This window comes from Ovis aries, chromosome 23 (assembly GCF_016772045.2).
Source record: "Ovis aries strain OAR_USU_Benz2616 breed Rambouillet chromosome 23, ARS-UI_Ramb_v3.0, whole genome shotgun sequence".
Lineage (NCBI taxonomy): Eukaryota > Metazoa > Chordata > Mammalia > Artiodactyla > Bovidae > Ovis > Ovis aries.
In genome coordinates, this window is record NC_056076.1 from 33,410,511 (window position 1) to 33,425,746 (window position 15,236).

A 15,236-nucleotide genomic window follows, 5' to 3' on the forward strand; every position below is an offset into this window, starting at 1 on the left:
CATTGCCAAGCAGGTGTACATTTCAAGGCTGAGGAGGTGGGGAGGCAAGTCAGTCACTGCAAAGTCAGTCAAGGACAGTCTCCTTGTAGAATAAGGATGAGAACATTACCTGATCATGGTCCTACCTCCATTGGCTTTGATCATTGCTACAGACGTGTATTTAGTCTTTTCATTGTACACTGGCTTCCACTGTGGGGAGGAAGGATCCTTACATCCATTTTCCTAACTTCAAAATGGAAATGACTGATGCTTTTGAGTGATCTTAATCATTACATCTGAGGGGAAATGATACTAGAAGTGCATATAACAAAAGTAAGTGTCAGATCAAAAAAAGTATAAGGCTCAAAAACGAAGATGCTTCTTTATCTCTGTTACTTCACCTAGAACTAACGGACTCTGGTCCCACCTTTGCGTCAAACTTCCCCGGGGGTGGTTGTGGGGGTGTCTCTTCTCCCGCGGGCTGGTTCCCTGCCACGCTCTGCTCCGCCAGCAGATGGTGTGGTTCTAGAACTTTTTTCAAAAGTGGGCTGAGCGGACAGAAAACAGAGATTGGGCGGCTCTGAGGCATCTCCTCGGCCACTGCCACGCTCCGCCCGCTCAGCTCTCGGATCACAACACTGTCAGGCCACCGCGTGGCGCCGCCCCCAACTTTGCTAGAAGTGCCTAGGCACCGATTCCTTTCGGGGAACTGGGTTTGGAAAGAGAACTTGCTTGGGGTGCCAACTGGGTCCGCTGAGAAGTGGGACCTTAATTGGGAAAACTGTCCCCACGCACCCCGATTTGCTAAAACCTCGCCCTTCCATTTCCAATCGAGGAATGACCAAAACGGGAGAAAGGAGTTCAAGCATCAAACCACACACTGTTGCGACAACCCCAGAAATATCCTTCCCAGGTCGGATTCCAAATGTTCAGTTCTACCCCGGTCTCTTAGTTCCTGGCCCCACGCCGCGGCTGAGGCGGAATTAGTGCGGACGGGGACTGGGAACCGGCTGTGACAAGAAGTCCGGGCCCCACTAGCCCCGCCTCTTCCCCGCCCTCGCCCCACCCTCACCCCGCCCTCAACCGCTCCGGCCCCGCCCCAGGACGGGTTCTTGGCTCGGACGGTTCCACCCAGAAGTGGGAGGAGCCGACGACCCCTTCGTCTTTTCCGACCTGCGCGCGCATCCCCCCGCAGCCGCTGCCGGGTTTTCTCCCTCCGCCGGCGCGGGACCCGGAGGCAGCCCGGGGCGCCGAGCCGAGCCTGCGAGCCAAGTCTCTTCGAACTCCGCAGCCCATCGCCGCGGCAGCATGAGCGTGCGCGGCCTAGCCCTCGGCCTCCTCCTGCTGCTGTTCTGCCCGGCGCAGGTGAGTGGCCGCCGGCGACCCGGGCGAGCTGTTGGGGACGTGGTGGGGCCGCGAGTCGGGAGGGCGGCGGTCTGTGCCGCGACTCCGGTGCCTTTCTCCGGCCACGTCCTCTTCCCAGTGGTCTGGAGGACGGTGGCAGCTGGGAGCTGCCTGTCTGACCTGTTTTGAACTCATTTCATCCGTGGTCATCTGATTTCTGGGTTTAGGATGTGGGATCAAAAAGGGAGGAAGAAAATGGGTAGAAAGGGATAGGATTCTTATCATTTTATCCTGCCTCCCCAACCCCTTCATTCTGCCATTTGTACAGGAATTCTTTATACATTTGTTTAGGAGATCCGACTTCTCCCCTAAAGATGAAAGAGAGTGGGGAGGTAAATAGAGGTTGGTCCGGCACCAAATCAGAACTCACCTGAATGCTTCGCGTAAGGCAACTTGGTCTTCCAGAGAAGGCAAGTTACTTCTTATCCGCTCCCTTTACATCCATGGGAACGGAGGCCCGCAGGTCGGGGGGTTAATTGAATTTCGCCTTGTCACAAACCTAGGCCTGGAAAGGATGGGCCTGGAACTCCCAGTCCTGGCCCGTTGGGTCTGCTTTCCCTTGCTTTGGTAGCCTTGGGCGTGAGCACCTCACTGCTATTTGTGTATCTACAGTTTTCTCCTTGAAAACTGTGTGGTTGGATATTGTGGGGGATGTCTAAGGATCTAGTGCTGATTAAACCAGGTCCAGTGGGAATCCCGAGCCCTGGTGCCCACTCGTAGGCGTGTGTCTATGATGAGGGTGTAGTGAGTCACAGGGGAAGGCTGATGAAGGGGTTCCCTGCACTAGAAAAACCTCTCTTTGAACCATATCATTCTCAGCAGGGGTTGGGTGAGGCTGACCTGGGAAGGGCCTCCTGCGATGGGGTGGCTGGGGTTGGCCAGCTGTGTGGGCTTCTGGAAGAGCACATGTCTGGTGCCTGGTGGGGAGGAGAGGCAGAGAAAAGCGGGTTTTCGGGAGGTGGTTTGAAATGGGGTCAACCCATAGACCACCTGCTAGCTCTGTGGCTTTGGGCTCATTACTCTTCCAAGCCAAACTTTTACTGAAGATAAACAACACATCATAGGATTATTGGGATTCTTAAGTAACATGGTGTGGAGGGGCCTCATCACAGCAGTAAAAACTCAGAAAATGGTAGCAGTTATTTGCTTTGAAAGTACAGCTGTTCGGTTTCCTTTCGGTTTTAGGTCAGGATCTAATAGGCATGCTTCTGGTTAAGTAGCTTTAACTTACCTCTGAAATCCATCAGTGCCTCTCCTCCTAGGACCTCTGGATTAGGTCAGAGGTTGGTCACAAGTGGCTTGCAAAACGCCTGGAAGCCTTGAGAAGGTTTGTGAATATGAATTGGAAACACTTCTGTTGTATTTAAGATTGGCTCCCTCAGGCTTAAAGATGAACCCATTCCTGATCTCCTTAGGAAAAACAGTTTTAATGGCTTAATTCCTACCTAGGCCTCATTATGGTCCAAGTTCCTCAAGAGAAAAAAAAAAAAACTTTAAAAAATTACTGTCAGGAGAGAGACCATAATGAGGCCTAGGTAGGAATTAAGCCATTAAAACTGTTTTTCCAAAGGAGATCAGGAATGGATTCATCTTTCAGCCTGAGAGCATTGAAGAATAAGCCTCTGAAATGGGAGCGAATGTAGGTAATCTTTCCCAGTCTCCCCCATTCCTTGATTGATGTTGTGATCAATTATTTTACTAACATAAATAATCAAGGGAAATGAGTTTTTAAAAATTATTGTTATGATTAGCAAGTGGTTAAAAAGAAGACAACTAGCTGAATAGGTCTTTGTATTCCTTCAGTGTTTGTCATATTACCCAGAACAAAGAACTCTTTTTCCTGGGTAACCCTTCCCCTCCTTCCATTCCTAAAAGGGAGTCTTGTCAGGGTGTTAATGGATGACAGGTTACCTGTCCGGAAACCTAGAGTGGGCCATCTCTAACCAGATCTCGGGTGCTTCGTCTGCTCTTCTCACCCACAGCTCTGTGAAGAGTGCTAGCTCTCTAGCTAAATAAACAAAGTGCTGTCAAAACCCTGCCCATCTTCCAAGGTCCAGTTCAGAAGCTTCATCATCTATAACATTGTTATTCCCAGCTAGAATGCCTTCCCTCTGAAGTTCTAAACCTTTATTTAAATGGCTGCAGCAGCTTTTGGTGTTTTGTTGTTGTTTAGTCACTAAATTGTGTCTTTGAGACCCCATGAACTGTACCTGCCAGGCTCCTCTGTCTGTGGGATTTCCCAGGCAAGAAGACTGGAGTGGGTTGCCATTTCCATCTCCAGGGGATATTCCTGACCCAGAAATCGAATCTCTGTTTCCTGCGTGGCAGGTGGTTTGTTTACCACCTGATCCACCGGGGAAGCATTTACAGCCTGGCACAAGACTTGGCATTGAAAGACCTGGTACAGATCTTGATGCTTCCTCTTACCAGGAGTGGTTTTGGGCAAGGCAGCTGCCTCCTCTATAAAATGGGTTAACAACTCTGCCTACTAGATGATTCATATTTAAAGTTCAGCAGATGTTCCACTTGGCCAATAACGTTCACAGCCTGTTCCTGGCTCCAGTGTGGGTTCTCCAAAAGCCAGTGATAGATCAGGAGTGGATTTAGCCTGCTGGCCCAACCCTTGGTTCATTTGTCACCTTGTGCAAACATTCCTTAGGGGAAAAAAACCCCATCCACTTTCAGGATTTAATTTGATCTTGTGGCTATTGAATTATTTTTCAAACTCGTAGGTGCTGGAGCTTATCTAAGACTAAACTAGTAGTTTAGTCTAACCTTGAGCAAGTCAGTTAAACTGCAAGCCCAGGGCTTATCTATAAAGTGAAGACTGGCTGAACCCATCTAACTCTAAAATGTATCTTAAATACCCATCGGAAGGCGTGCCTGGTGCTCACACAAATTATCATTTGTTATGTGGATACGTTTATCCCAGATTGGCTATAAAACAGAATTCCAGGGAGTTGTGTCAGTAAAAGTCAGACCAGTCCAGCCTCCACCCCACGTGTCCTGTCATATTTATTTGATCTGCCTACCTGACTCCAAAGGATACAAAGCTTAATCTCTGGACAGCATTCTCCAGGCCACCGCCTCCACCCTTGTCCTGGGTTATCCTGACTGGCCAGACCAGCCCTGGTATTCCAGCCCTCAGCAGAGCTGAAGCTGGGCATGTCTCCTGGAGCTTTCCTCATCCAGGACATCAGCAGAGGTGAAGGGACCAGGCCCTGCACTCCACCTGCGTGGGTTGGCCAGGTTACAGGCATGGAGCTGGGGACAGTCCTGGATCCTGAGGAAGTGAGTCAGGACTTGACAGCTCCCTGGAGTTGTATGTAAAGGGTGGTCACTAGTTATGCAAGTGAACAGTCCTGTGTAGCACGAGGGGCATGGTAGTGGGCGGACCAGCACATCCCGGCATGTTGTCACAATCTAAGGATACATCAGTGTACAAGCCGAGCTGGAGTTCGAACAGTGCAGCAGCTGTGGGATGGGCATGGTGGGGGGAATGGGAGGGAGTATGCCTACCTTAGCATTCAAAACCTTGGTTCTCATTATTGCTTTTGTCACTTACCAGCCAGGTGACCTTGGAGAATCCTGTCTGAACTCTAGTTTTCTTACCTGTAAAAGTCTGCGATGCTACTCCATGGGGTGTCTGATAAAGAACCCAGGCGAGGAAGGAGAACTCACTCAGCTTTATGCCCAGAACCCGGTTGATGTTCAGTGAGCAACTGAACATGAGTTACTTAACAGCCTAAAGTATAGGATTCTGTTGCTGATGATCAGAGCTTCTCCATGTGATGAGATGTGCTTTCATGGAGCTCCCAATTAGAGTCTGCCAGACTTGCTGACAATAGCAGCAGGGGCATTTTCTTTTTAAAACGGTCCTGAGCTATTCCTATTATTATTGAAAGATACTTCCCTATGCAGTCACATATCCATTAATTAAATTTTAGAGCATGTTGTGAAATAGCCATATAGCCTAACCTTTAAAAGTAGAGACATCCTAGCCTTGTACTAAATTCTGCGTTAAAGCCAAAGTCACTTCTTACATAATCCAGTCAAGCTCCTTTAACTCATGTATGTTTGGATGTTTTCTGAATCAGGGAGCACTGGATGAGATATTAAGATTTCAGAGGAAGTATAACCCCCAAGCTCTGCCCTTTAGGATTCTACAGTCTTACAGGGGAGTCAAGACACCAGCAAGAAAATACTGTTGCAACCTCTGCCCACATACACAACTTCTCCATTCTCATAAATATATGAATTCTGTTTCATCCTGGAGCAGGAGCCTGCAAATTAGTCGTGGATGGTTTTCTTGGGACACACCCATGCCCATGTTTTACCTGTTGTTTGTGGTTACTTTTGAGTTACAGCAGACAAGATTGAGTATGTACCACAGACACCTTTGGGCTCACAAGCCTACCATATTTAATACGGTATCTGGCTGTCTTAGGAAAAGTTTAGGAACTTCCCGGGGTGGTCCAATGGCTAAGATTCTGTGCTCCCAATGCAGCAGGCCTGGGTTCCACCCCTGGTCAGGGAAGGAAACCCCAAGTACTGCAACTAAAGAGTCCAAATGCTGCGACAAAGATCCCATGAGCCGAAACTAAGACCCAGTTCAGCCAAATAAACACGTATGTGTGTGTGTGTGTGTTAGTTGCTCAGTCATGTCCGACTCTTTTTGACCCCATAGACTGTAGCCCACCAGGCTCCTCTGTCCATGGAATTGTCCAGGCAAGAATACTGGAGTAGGTTGCTATTCCGTTCTCCAGGGGATCTTCCCAACCCAGAGATCCAGCGCAGGTCCCCCACATTGCAGGCAGATTCTTCAGTCTGAGCCACCAAGGAAGCCCAAATAAATAAATAAATATTAAATTAAAAAGAAAAAAGGAAACGTTTATCCAGCTAGTCCTGGTGGATCCACAGGGGAGCTTATGGATCGGGAGTGTGCAGAGCTCTGGGTGCAGGACACCTGGTAGCTTGAGCATTGATGAGGGATGCCCATGAGCACCTCTGAGGCCACATCTGAGGTTTGCTCATCTGTAAGTTGGACATAATAATAGCACCACCTCCCTCTCCCCAGGACAGCTCACCCAGACCAGGTGAAAAGAGTCAGAGTTAAATTCAGTGTTGGCAGTGAGTCTTGGGTGAGGCTTGTAAAAAGGGAGGCTGTCCCAAGATGTGGGGGCCAGGGGGAGACTGAAATCTGTGGAGAAAACAAGGGACAGCAGACAAGGGCTAGAGACTGTCCTTGGGGACCTGGATAAATACAGTTAGTTCAAGTAGAGCCAGTCATGGAGGGTAATCGAGATTTGTTTGAGAACATGTGTTTAAAAGTTAATTCACTTGTGTTTGCGTAGGTGCTATATAGGTTTGCCTATTGGGGGAAATTGAAAACCTGGAAGACCAGGATCTAATACATCAACATTTGTTAAATCTGAGGAATGGGATAGGGGTAGAGAGCTGAAAGGGGTGGCCCCTGTTATCTCACGTATACTTGTGATGTCTGAATAATTGTGATCGGTGGGTATTCTGTAATTAAAATCTACGATCATTTATTTTTTACTTCTTAGGAATCGGTCAAATGTTTAAATGCTTAAATAAGATAGTTCTTGTGGTCATGAGTCACCCGGTAAGAGACTGGTCAGTGCCCATGAGATGAACTAGGAAGAATTATCCTTTTTTGGGCTTGTCCCCCGCACTATACCCCACTGCCCCGCTCAGTGGAGCTTTTGCAACGCTTCTTGCTAGAGATGCTGGGTGTGTTAGTGACATTCAGACCCATGGTGTTTCAACTGATGGTCACTCTACTCTGTTTAATCTCAATATAACCAAGAACATGCTCTCTGCAGTCCTTGCCACTGGACTTTTCTCTTAACTGGTGAAGGACATCTGAGCTCATGTTTTATGTCAAAATACACATTAAGTTTTAAAGTACACTCAGGGACATTAGGTATATCACGTGTCGTGCAGCCACCACCAACCATCCCCAGTGCTGAGCTCACATGTGGTCTGGTGCCCTTGGAGCTGTGTGTGTGTGTCCACGGGATTCCCCAGGCAAGAATACTGGAGTGGGTTGCCATGCCCTTCTCCAGGTGATCTTCCCGACCCAGGGATCGAACTTGAATCTCCTGCATTGCATGCGGATTCTTTACCTCTGAGCCAGCAGGGAAGCCCCCCTTGGAGTCCTGGCAGAACTCAAACCTTGGTGACTTTCAGTATCAGCAGGATCTGCCCTTCCAGGGGAGTATGGGTATGAAGCAGCAACAGGTGTTCTTGTTATCAGTAAAGGCAGCTCTCACCCAGTCACCTTGCCTTTGGAAATCACGTGGTTCCCTGGAAGACAGGTGTGTGGCCTGTGCCCAAGCCCTTGGTGTGGGTGTCGGCTCCTGCCACCCTCACATTCCAGGGAATCTTCCAGGGATCTCAAGCTGCAGCCCTCATCTTTGTTAATAAAGTCCTGGCCGATGCAGTGCTGTGGCCATTTGGAGACTGGAAATTCGGGTCATTGAGACTGCTGCTAGGTTCTAGACTGGCTGCAGAGATGAGCACGGCCTAGTCAGTGGTCCACGGAGGAGTGACCCCGGTGCAGCATAAGGAGTAAGCGCTCCAGCTTCAAACTAGCCAGGCCTGGCTCTCCCATTTCTCAGATGTGGCCTCAGAGGAGTCACTTTACCTGCCTGTGTAACCCTCGGTTTCCTCATCTGTGAAATGGTGTTATTTTAGATTCACAGACCTGTTGTGGGGTTGAGCCAGTGGCTGGCTGCCTGGTGCCGTGGGGTGGGGGTGGTGGAGGTGGCGTCCGTGGGAACAGACCAGGTGGAGGGAGGTGATGAGGTGGACAGAGGAGGCCTGTGGGCTCCCAGGAGAGGATTCAGGGAAGGCAAGGGTTGGGGAGACTGCACCAGGGAGGCTTCCCGGAGGCTGGTGGAGAGGACCCTGAGCTTTAAACCCTGCTGAAGAGGGCCTGGTGATGGAGGAAGGATTGGTTTCCTTGTGAGCATCTCAGCTGTTGTTGTTGGAAGTGTAGCTGGAGGGGAGTTTTGAGCGGGGAAGGAAGTGGGGCCGTCTTTATGGGAGGAGCTGGTGAAAGGACCAACATGGAGATGAGGTTGAACATGTGGACGAGAGTAGGGCCAGGTGGTGGAGGTCCCCGCAGAGGCTTGGGACCGTGGCAGCAGCCGGGCCTGGGGCAGAAGGAGGCGCTTGGGTTTCAGCTGTAGTTGAGCCCAGGGGAGGTGGAGAGCCTGGAGGTGGGCACGAGGCCTCCCCAACTGGTGCAGCCATGCACGTGAGCTCAGAGGGTTGCGTGCCTGCACACAGGGTTGTGGGAGGCTGATGCCAGAGCAAGGACCTTCATTAAAGGGTTAATTGTATCTTGTTGAGAGTCTGTTTCTGGAACTAGAAAGTTCTGGTTTGAATCCTGCCTCTGCTGCTCTTGGATTCAAACTCTCTGCTTCTGTTTGTTCATCTGTAAATTCTGCGTAATAATAGCACCTTCTGGGGACTTCAGTGGTGGTCCAGTGGTTAAGACTCCAGGCTTCCACGGCAGGGGGCAGGGGTTCTATTCCTGTTCGAGGAGCTAATCTCACCTGGCATGGTGCAACCAAGAAAAGAAGAAGAAAAAAACAAAACACTGCCCTCTCGCTCATGCTGTAAGGTTGTGTTGGGTTCACAAGGTGAGAGCAGTTAAAGCAGTGCCTGGCACCCAGCAGGTGGCCTGTGAGCACCTTTGGGCCTCTCTGGTTCATGCCTCTTCAAGCAGATGACTTGGGAAAGCACACCTAAGAGCAACGACTCAAGCCCAGTTTTTTCCTGGCCTGGAAGAAGCTTCAGCTTGTTTATTTTGTTCAGGTCTTTGAACCTCTTTGGTGAAGTCCCATATACTTCTCGGAAAACCTGGAGAATGATTCCTTCCGTTTGATGGGTGGTGCTTTCTGGCTTTCTGAGTGCTTTTTCATTTATTCCTGAATTCAGTCTTCCCACCTGAACTGTGCCGTAACCGGGGTCGGGGGTGGTCAGGAGTGAGTAGGAGGTGGGAGACTCCTCCTCAGCACAGCTGGGTGACTCGCTCCAGGTGCAGCTGGGCTCAGCATTTATTAAGGATCAGGGCCCAGGACTCCTGAGCTCCTGCCCCTCAAGCTCATTCTCCAGCCCCATCTCTTCTGCTTTGAAACAGATGGTGTCGATTATGAAGGGTGACCTTGTAAATAGGACCCAGAGAGCATTGGGTCATCTTTGTTGTCCCGTAGAGCGCCGAGTAAGGGGAGCAGAGACTCCAGATGCCCGTCTGTTAGTCATGCGAGAGGTGGGGGGATTTTCTTTGACTGGATTCCTGTCACTCCTGCGGGTGATGAGCCCGAGTGCCCCTTGGCCAGCACCTGCTTGCCCTGTTGGTCTGTTGAGAATTGTGTGCAAGAGGGGTGGGGTGGGGTGAGGTGAGAATTCCAAGGGGTGGGTCCCTAGTATGTAAGTTACAGGTCAACATCAGTAGTTGTTACCCTCCTTGGCTTACTTGCCTTTCCACACTTCAGTAGATGGATGATGGCCTTTTAGTGGGAAACCCAGAATCGGAAAGAGCAGTACTTTTCCTAGAACCCCTGGGTTTACAGACAAAATTATGATTCTTTTTATATAGGAATGGTGGAATTTTGTAAGTTCTTGCCAAAGGTTTGGGACGTGGCATTGCTGAATGCTTGTTGCTTCCTCATTTTGTGTAAGTTCCCTCCCTCCCTTGTGGCCTAAACCTATGGCTTAATGAATCAAGCCAAGGTTAAGTCATAATTGCTGGTTTAAAATATCGAAAGGATGAATTCAGAGACAAGTCTTGTGGGCCCTTAGATTTCCCCCCCAGCACCCCTCCATCTCGTGCCTGCTTTTCCTCCCATGTTTTCAGGGCCTGTTGTGAGCTTTGTATCTTTTCCTCAGGGACCAGCGCCGCTCAGCTCCTTGCAGGGTGTGTGGGTCACGTGCCCTTGTCCTTGGAGACAGTTCACTGTCTTGCATCTGTGCCCATTTTTCAAAAATGGCTTTTCCATCAGGCACCTTGGAAGCCATGGTTACTTCTCAAAAGCCGCTGTTTCCCTACAGGACAGCTGACTGCACAGTCATGCCAGCCGTGACCCTGGCCAGCTTGGCGGAGCTTGGTGGCCTTGCTAACGAGATGAGTCATACTCGTGCACCCCCCTGACTTTTCTGATGCCATGTGACTCTCACATGGGGAATAGGAACGGCCCTTGAGAAATCTTTATGCAAGAGGTTTTACATGTTTTCAAGATTCTGAGATGATTTTCCTTAAAGTATGCACATTTCTTGCATTTTACTTAAACTCAAGGACAAGATACTCGTTCCTGTTCCTCCTCCTTATGGGTTGTTTTTTTTTTTTTTTCCCACATAACTCATGGTGTGCTGATATTAATTAACCTTAGCAGATATGGAACTGTTCTTTCATTATTTACACCTGACTCAGTTCCTTATCCTGATGTGTAAAAATAGAGCCTTAGTAATCATAGACTGACGTACTATCTTGCTTTCCTCTACACTGATTGATAGTGATTCTTGTATGGAACTGTCACTTCCTCTTAATAAATAACCTAGCAGGAAGTAGAAATCATGTAAGTAATTTCTATTACTTTGCTGATTGACTTCACAACTCCGTTTTGGACTTGGTTGTTACTCATTCGCTAAGTGGTGTCCACCTCTTTTGTGCCCCCATGGACTGCAACATGCTCGGCTTCCCTGTCCTTCACTGTCTCCTGGAGTTTGTTCAGACTCTAGTCCATTGAGTTGATGATGCCATCCAACCATCTCATCCTCTGCCTCCCGCTTCTCCTCCTGCCCTCACTGTTTCCCAGCCTCAGGGTCTTTTCCAGTATGAAGTCAGCTCTTCATATCAGGTGGCCAAAGTATTAGAGCTTCATCTTCAGTACCAGTCCTTCCAATGAATATTCAGGGTTGATTTCCTTTAGGATTGACTGGTTTGATGGCCTTTCTGTCCAAGGGACTCTCAAGAGTCTTCTCCAGCATTGAGGTTTGGGTTTAATTAATGCTTTCAAAATGTTCAACTAACTGGTGCCTCTGGCTTTTACTTCGCTTGGCAGGTACTGTTGGACGCTTCTGTGAATGAGGGCATTTTTTGCTGTTGAAATTTGTGTTATCCCTGAGGTCCTAATGAACCGTTTTCTGTTGACTTTTGCAGGTATTTTCAGAATCCTGCATTTGGTATGGCGAGTGTGGAATCGCATCTGGAGATAAGAGATACAACTGCAGATATTCTGGGCCACCAAATCCATTGCCACATAATGGCTATGACCTAGTGCAGGTGAGTGAGCAGTCTTGGGAACACGAAACACTAATCAGAGATCCTCTGCAGTTACACTGTAAATATTCCCCGGGGGGTGGGGGTAGAGGTGGGATGAACGGGCTTCCCTTGTCCCAGATTCTCACCTGTAGCACAGAGAAGATAACATACTAACTCTGCAGGCGTCATTTTTCTGGGGTTGCCTATGCCTTGCTCATAAAGGTTCCCAGTAGCAGGTTACTACTGAGGGACGTGGTCTTGGTACCTCCCATGTTGCTCTTTGCAGCTTCTTCAAAATACACTCAGAGTTGCTCAGAGTTAGTCCCTTTTGTTCCTAGACAAGGCTGCTGAGTGGCTGTGACTCGCTTGTCCTCTGTTCACTGTCGCGGTTCCTCCAGTTTCCACCGAGAGCCTGTGACCTTTGACTGCCACCAGGAATCTGTTTCTTGTCTCTTTTACCATCCCTGATACACAGGGATATTAGAAAAGAACTGGAAAAATCCAGGCTAAAAGGCTGGCTTTAGAGGCTGCAGTTATCTAAAACCCAGCTGACACGGTAGCAGGTCTTCTGGACTTATTTGCTTTTTCCATCACAATTCTTAAAGGCATTTGACTTTTCCTGGAGTGACTCACAGAAAATAGCATTCTGGTTAAACATAACCAAGTAACCGAAAAAGAAGTAAAATGATATTCAAGGAAAGAGAGCGAACTTCCCAATAAGAAAAAAAATTGAAATGTCTGTACTGCCTCTACTTTTGTAAATTGCTGGTTATCTATATCGCCATTTATTTGATCGCCTTTTATTTATTTATTTATTTATCTTTTAAAAAATGTTTATTTTATTTGTTTACTTTACAATACTGTATTGGTTTTGCCCTACATTGTTATGAATCCATCACGGGTGTACATGAATTCCCAACCCTGGGCCCCCTCTCACCTCCCTCCCCATATCTTCTCTCTGGGTCATCCCAGTTTGATCGCCTTTTAAAAGAATTCTGCAAGAACTTTGCAAATAGGTGTCACCCTTGTGTACCTAAAAAAGGATGATGTGCATAAAGTGATCTCTTTGAGGAGCGTTTGTGTTTATTTAACTTGGCTACTCTGATGTTCATGTTTTCTCCCCCGAAAGGAGCTCTGTCCAGGGTTCTTCTTTGGCGAAGTCAGGCTTTGCTGTGATGTCCAGCAGCTTCACACACTGAAAGACAACCTGCAGCTGCCTCTGCAGTTTCTGTCCAGGTGGGTTGACCGCCAGGCATGCAGAGAAAATGGGTTTGAAAGTTAGTTCTTGTTTCATTCTAAGAATGCTATCTTAGGACTTCTCAGAGATAAAGAAGAACTTCTGATAAAGTAGTAATGATCAGACTTCGTTCTCGCTCTCGTTACGTTCAGAGTTGCTACTTGGTTTGCTTCTGAGATGTCCTCACCCCAAAGGGGACCTGCACTGGGGTCAAGGTCCCTTCAGACTTGAGCCCCTTCACACGGTGGAGAGGAGAGGTTCCGGGGATCCTGCCCGGGTCTCTGACCCCAGACCCTCCTCCACACAGTCCCCTGAGTCACCTGCCTCCCCTGTTTTGTGCATGGTTCTCTCTTCCTCATTGGAGCCTGCCTCTGGGGACTGTTCACAAGCCTGATCTGGCAGAGTCGGCTGGTTTTGTCAAAGTTAGTTTGCTGTCCACTGTGTTCTCTGTGACTGGGGCAGTGAAAAGGGCCACGTAATAGATGTTCTCCAAGCTTACCCTGCAGTTTTCAAATGTGAGAAGAGTGAGCTGGTGGTGGCCTTCCGAGCAGCACGTTGTGAGCCCCCGATGCAGGTGGAGAGAAGGCCACGTGCTTCTCTATGCAGGTCTCACTGCAGGTGACAGGCCTCCAGTGGGCATCCTTGTTTCTTGCCAGATTTCCAGTTGGCATTGTGGAGCGGAACACCATCCCTCTGTATGCTCTGTGAGGACATCATACAATGTAGTAATAGATCTGATTAGAGCATTAGAGTTGAGACTCTAATCAGGCCAGTGTATCTTATGGAAGGAAATCTCATGGTTCTTGCTGGAGCCAGATTGAAGCTGTCATTCGGCCAAATACATTTATTTAGCATCTACTCTACGTGAGGCATTATGGGCATCAGCATCAAAAGATAGCCAGGTATTTCCCGTGTCGTCAGAGGCAGCAAAGCTTTATTTATAATAGCAATGAGATGCTAATATGGAATATCGTGCAGCTGTCCAAACTGATGACTGTAGAAGTTAAGTGGAGTGCCATGGAGAGAAGTTTGTAATTTCTGGAAAGTGGTAGGAAGCAGTGGACCCCAGGAGTGATTTCTGTTCAGGTGGTGTAATTGTCATTCCTGTCTGTCACAGTAAAGCGTGGGACTCCTGAAAGCAAGTCAGTGTGTGTTCTGCTCCTTCACTAGACTGGAGGCTTTTGTTTTATTTTTGGCCACGCCGTGCAGCGTGTGGGATCTTAGTTTAGTTCCCTGACCAGGGATAGAACCCATGCCTCTTAACATTGAAAGTGAGGAGTCTTAACCACCAGACCGCCAGGAGCGTCCCACGAGACCGGCACTTTGAAGGCCGAGACCAGACCGTCCTTGTTCTGTGTCATGTGTGGTCATCTGGATGGGAGCAGAATGGGGGGCAGTCTGGATTGGTTGTGTTGCAAGAATGCAAGCCTGATGAAGGACTAGCTTTTGCAGATAAACAGGGAACTAAAGGGGAAGACCGAGGGCTTCTGCCACATAACTGGTCAACATGAGAAGCTTAACAGAGGACAGCTTGTGGTTCTTAAGAAAACCAGGTGCTTCTGAAATGCATGTAGCTGGAGAACACCGCTGCTGTTCTTTCATCTTCTCTAATCATGGGGAGTCCTGTTGAGTTTAGAGACGGCCTAAGGTTATCTGCGGCTTGAAAGAGAGCCCTTCAGTAGGTTCCGAGATGAAAGCACTAATGTGTAAATCTCATTTTCCGCCTTTTTTATTTTCAATCAGAATGTCACCATGGTAGTCCTAAGTCCTTTTGGCTTCAAGATACAGGAAACATGACCGAATTATAAAGTGCAGGATTCAGAGAGCATTTGTTTCTTGAAATTACATCTGGGCAGCACAAATGTTAGTAATTAGGATGGTTTTTAAAGACGTGTCTTTATTTTAACACGAGGTTTTAGGTTTGGAATTGCTGGGTTTAATACGTCCCTATGGTAATCCATTTCCCAATTTACAATAAATCTTAAATAGTCTTTGTGTATTTTAAATCATCTTTTTGCTGGCCCTGTTATCCACGAGATCATTCAGAATGGTTTGCTTTTTCTTTAGATGTCCATCCTGTTTTTATAACCTAGTGAACCTGTTTTGTGAGCTGACATGTAGCCCTCGACAAAGTCAGTTTCTGAATGTTACAGCAACTGAAGATTATGTTGATCCTACTACAAATGAGACGAGAACAAATGTAAAAGAATTACAGTACTATGTTGGAGAGCGTTTTGCCAATGGTAAGTAAACTTTTAAATTATCCCTCTTTTAGATTTGATATCGGGACAGTGGATCAAGTTGTCCTGTCAGCTCTGTGAA

At 48.1% G+C, this 15,236-nt stretch overlaps 1 protein-coding gene across 2 annotated transcripts in view; it reads left to right on the top strand.

The window, feature by feature from the left end:
• The first annotated feature begins 1,172 nt into the window (after window positions 1–1,172).
• The window catches only part of NPC1 (NPC intracellular cholesterol transporter 1), a 43,771-nt gene continuing 29,707 nt past the window's right edge, over window positions 1,173–15,236 (top strand). The window contains exons 1-4 of one of the 2 annotated variants that reach the window (XM_015103629.3): window positions 1,173–1,344; window positions 11,576–11,698; window positions 12,807–12,913; window positions 14,982–15,157. In XM_015103629.3, the coding sequence (XP_014959115.3) occupies window positions 1,288–1,344; window positions 11,576–11,698; window positions 12,807–12,913; window positions 14,982–15,157 (463 nt within the window). In that variant the 5' untranslated portion in view covers window positions 1,173–1,287. Of the gene's footprint in view, window positions 1,345–1,742; window positions 1,794–11,575; window positions 11,699–12,806; window positions 12,914–14,981; window positions 15,158–15,236 lie in introns of those variants that run through there. The other variant, XM_042239568.1, reaches the window with a different exon arrangement.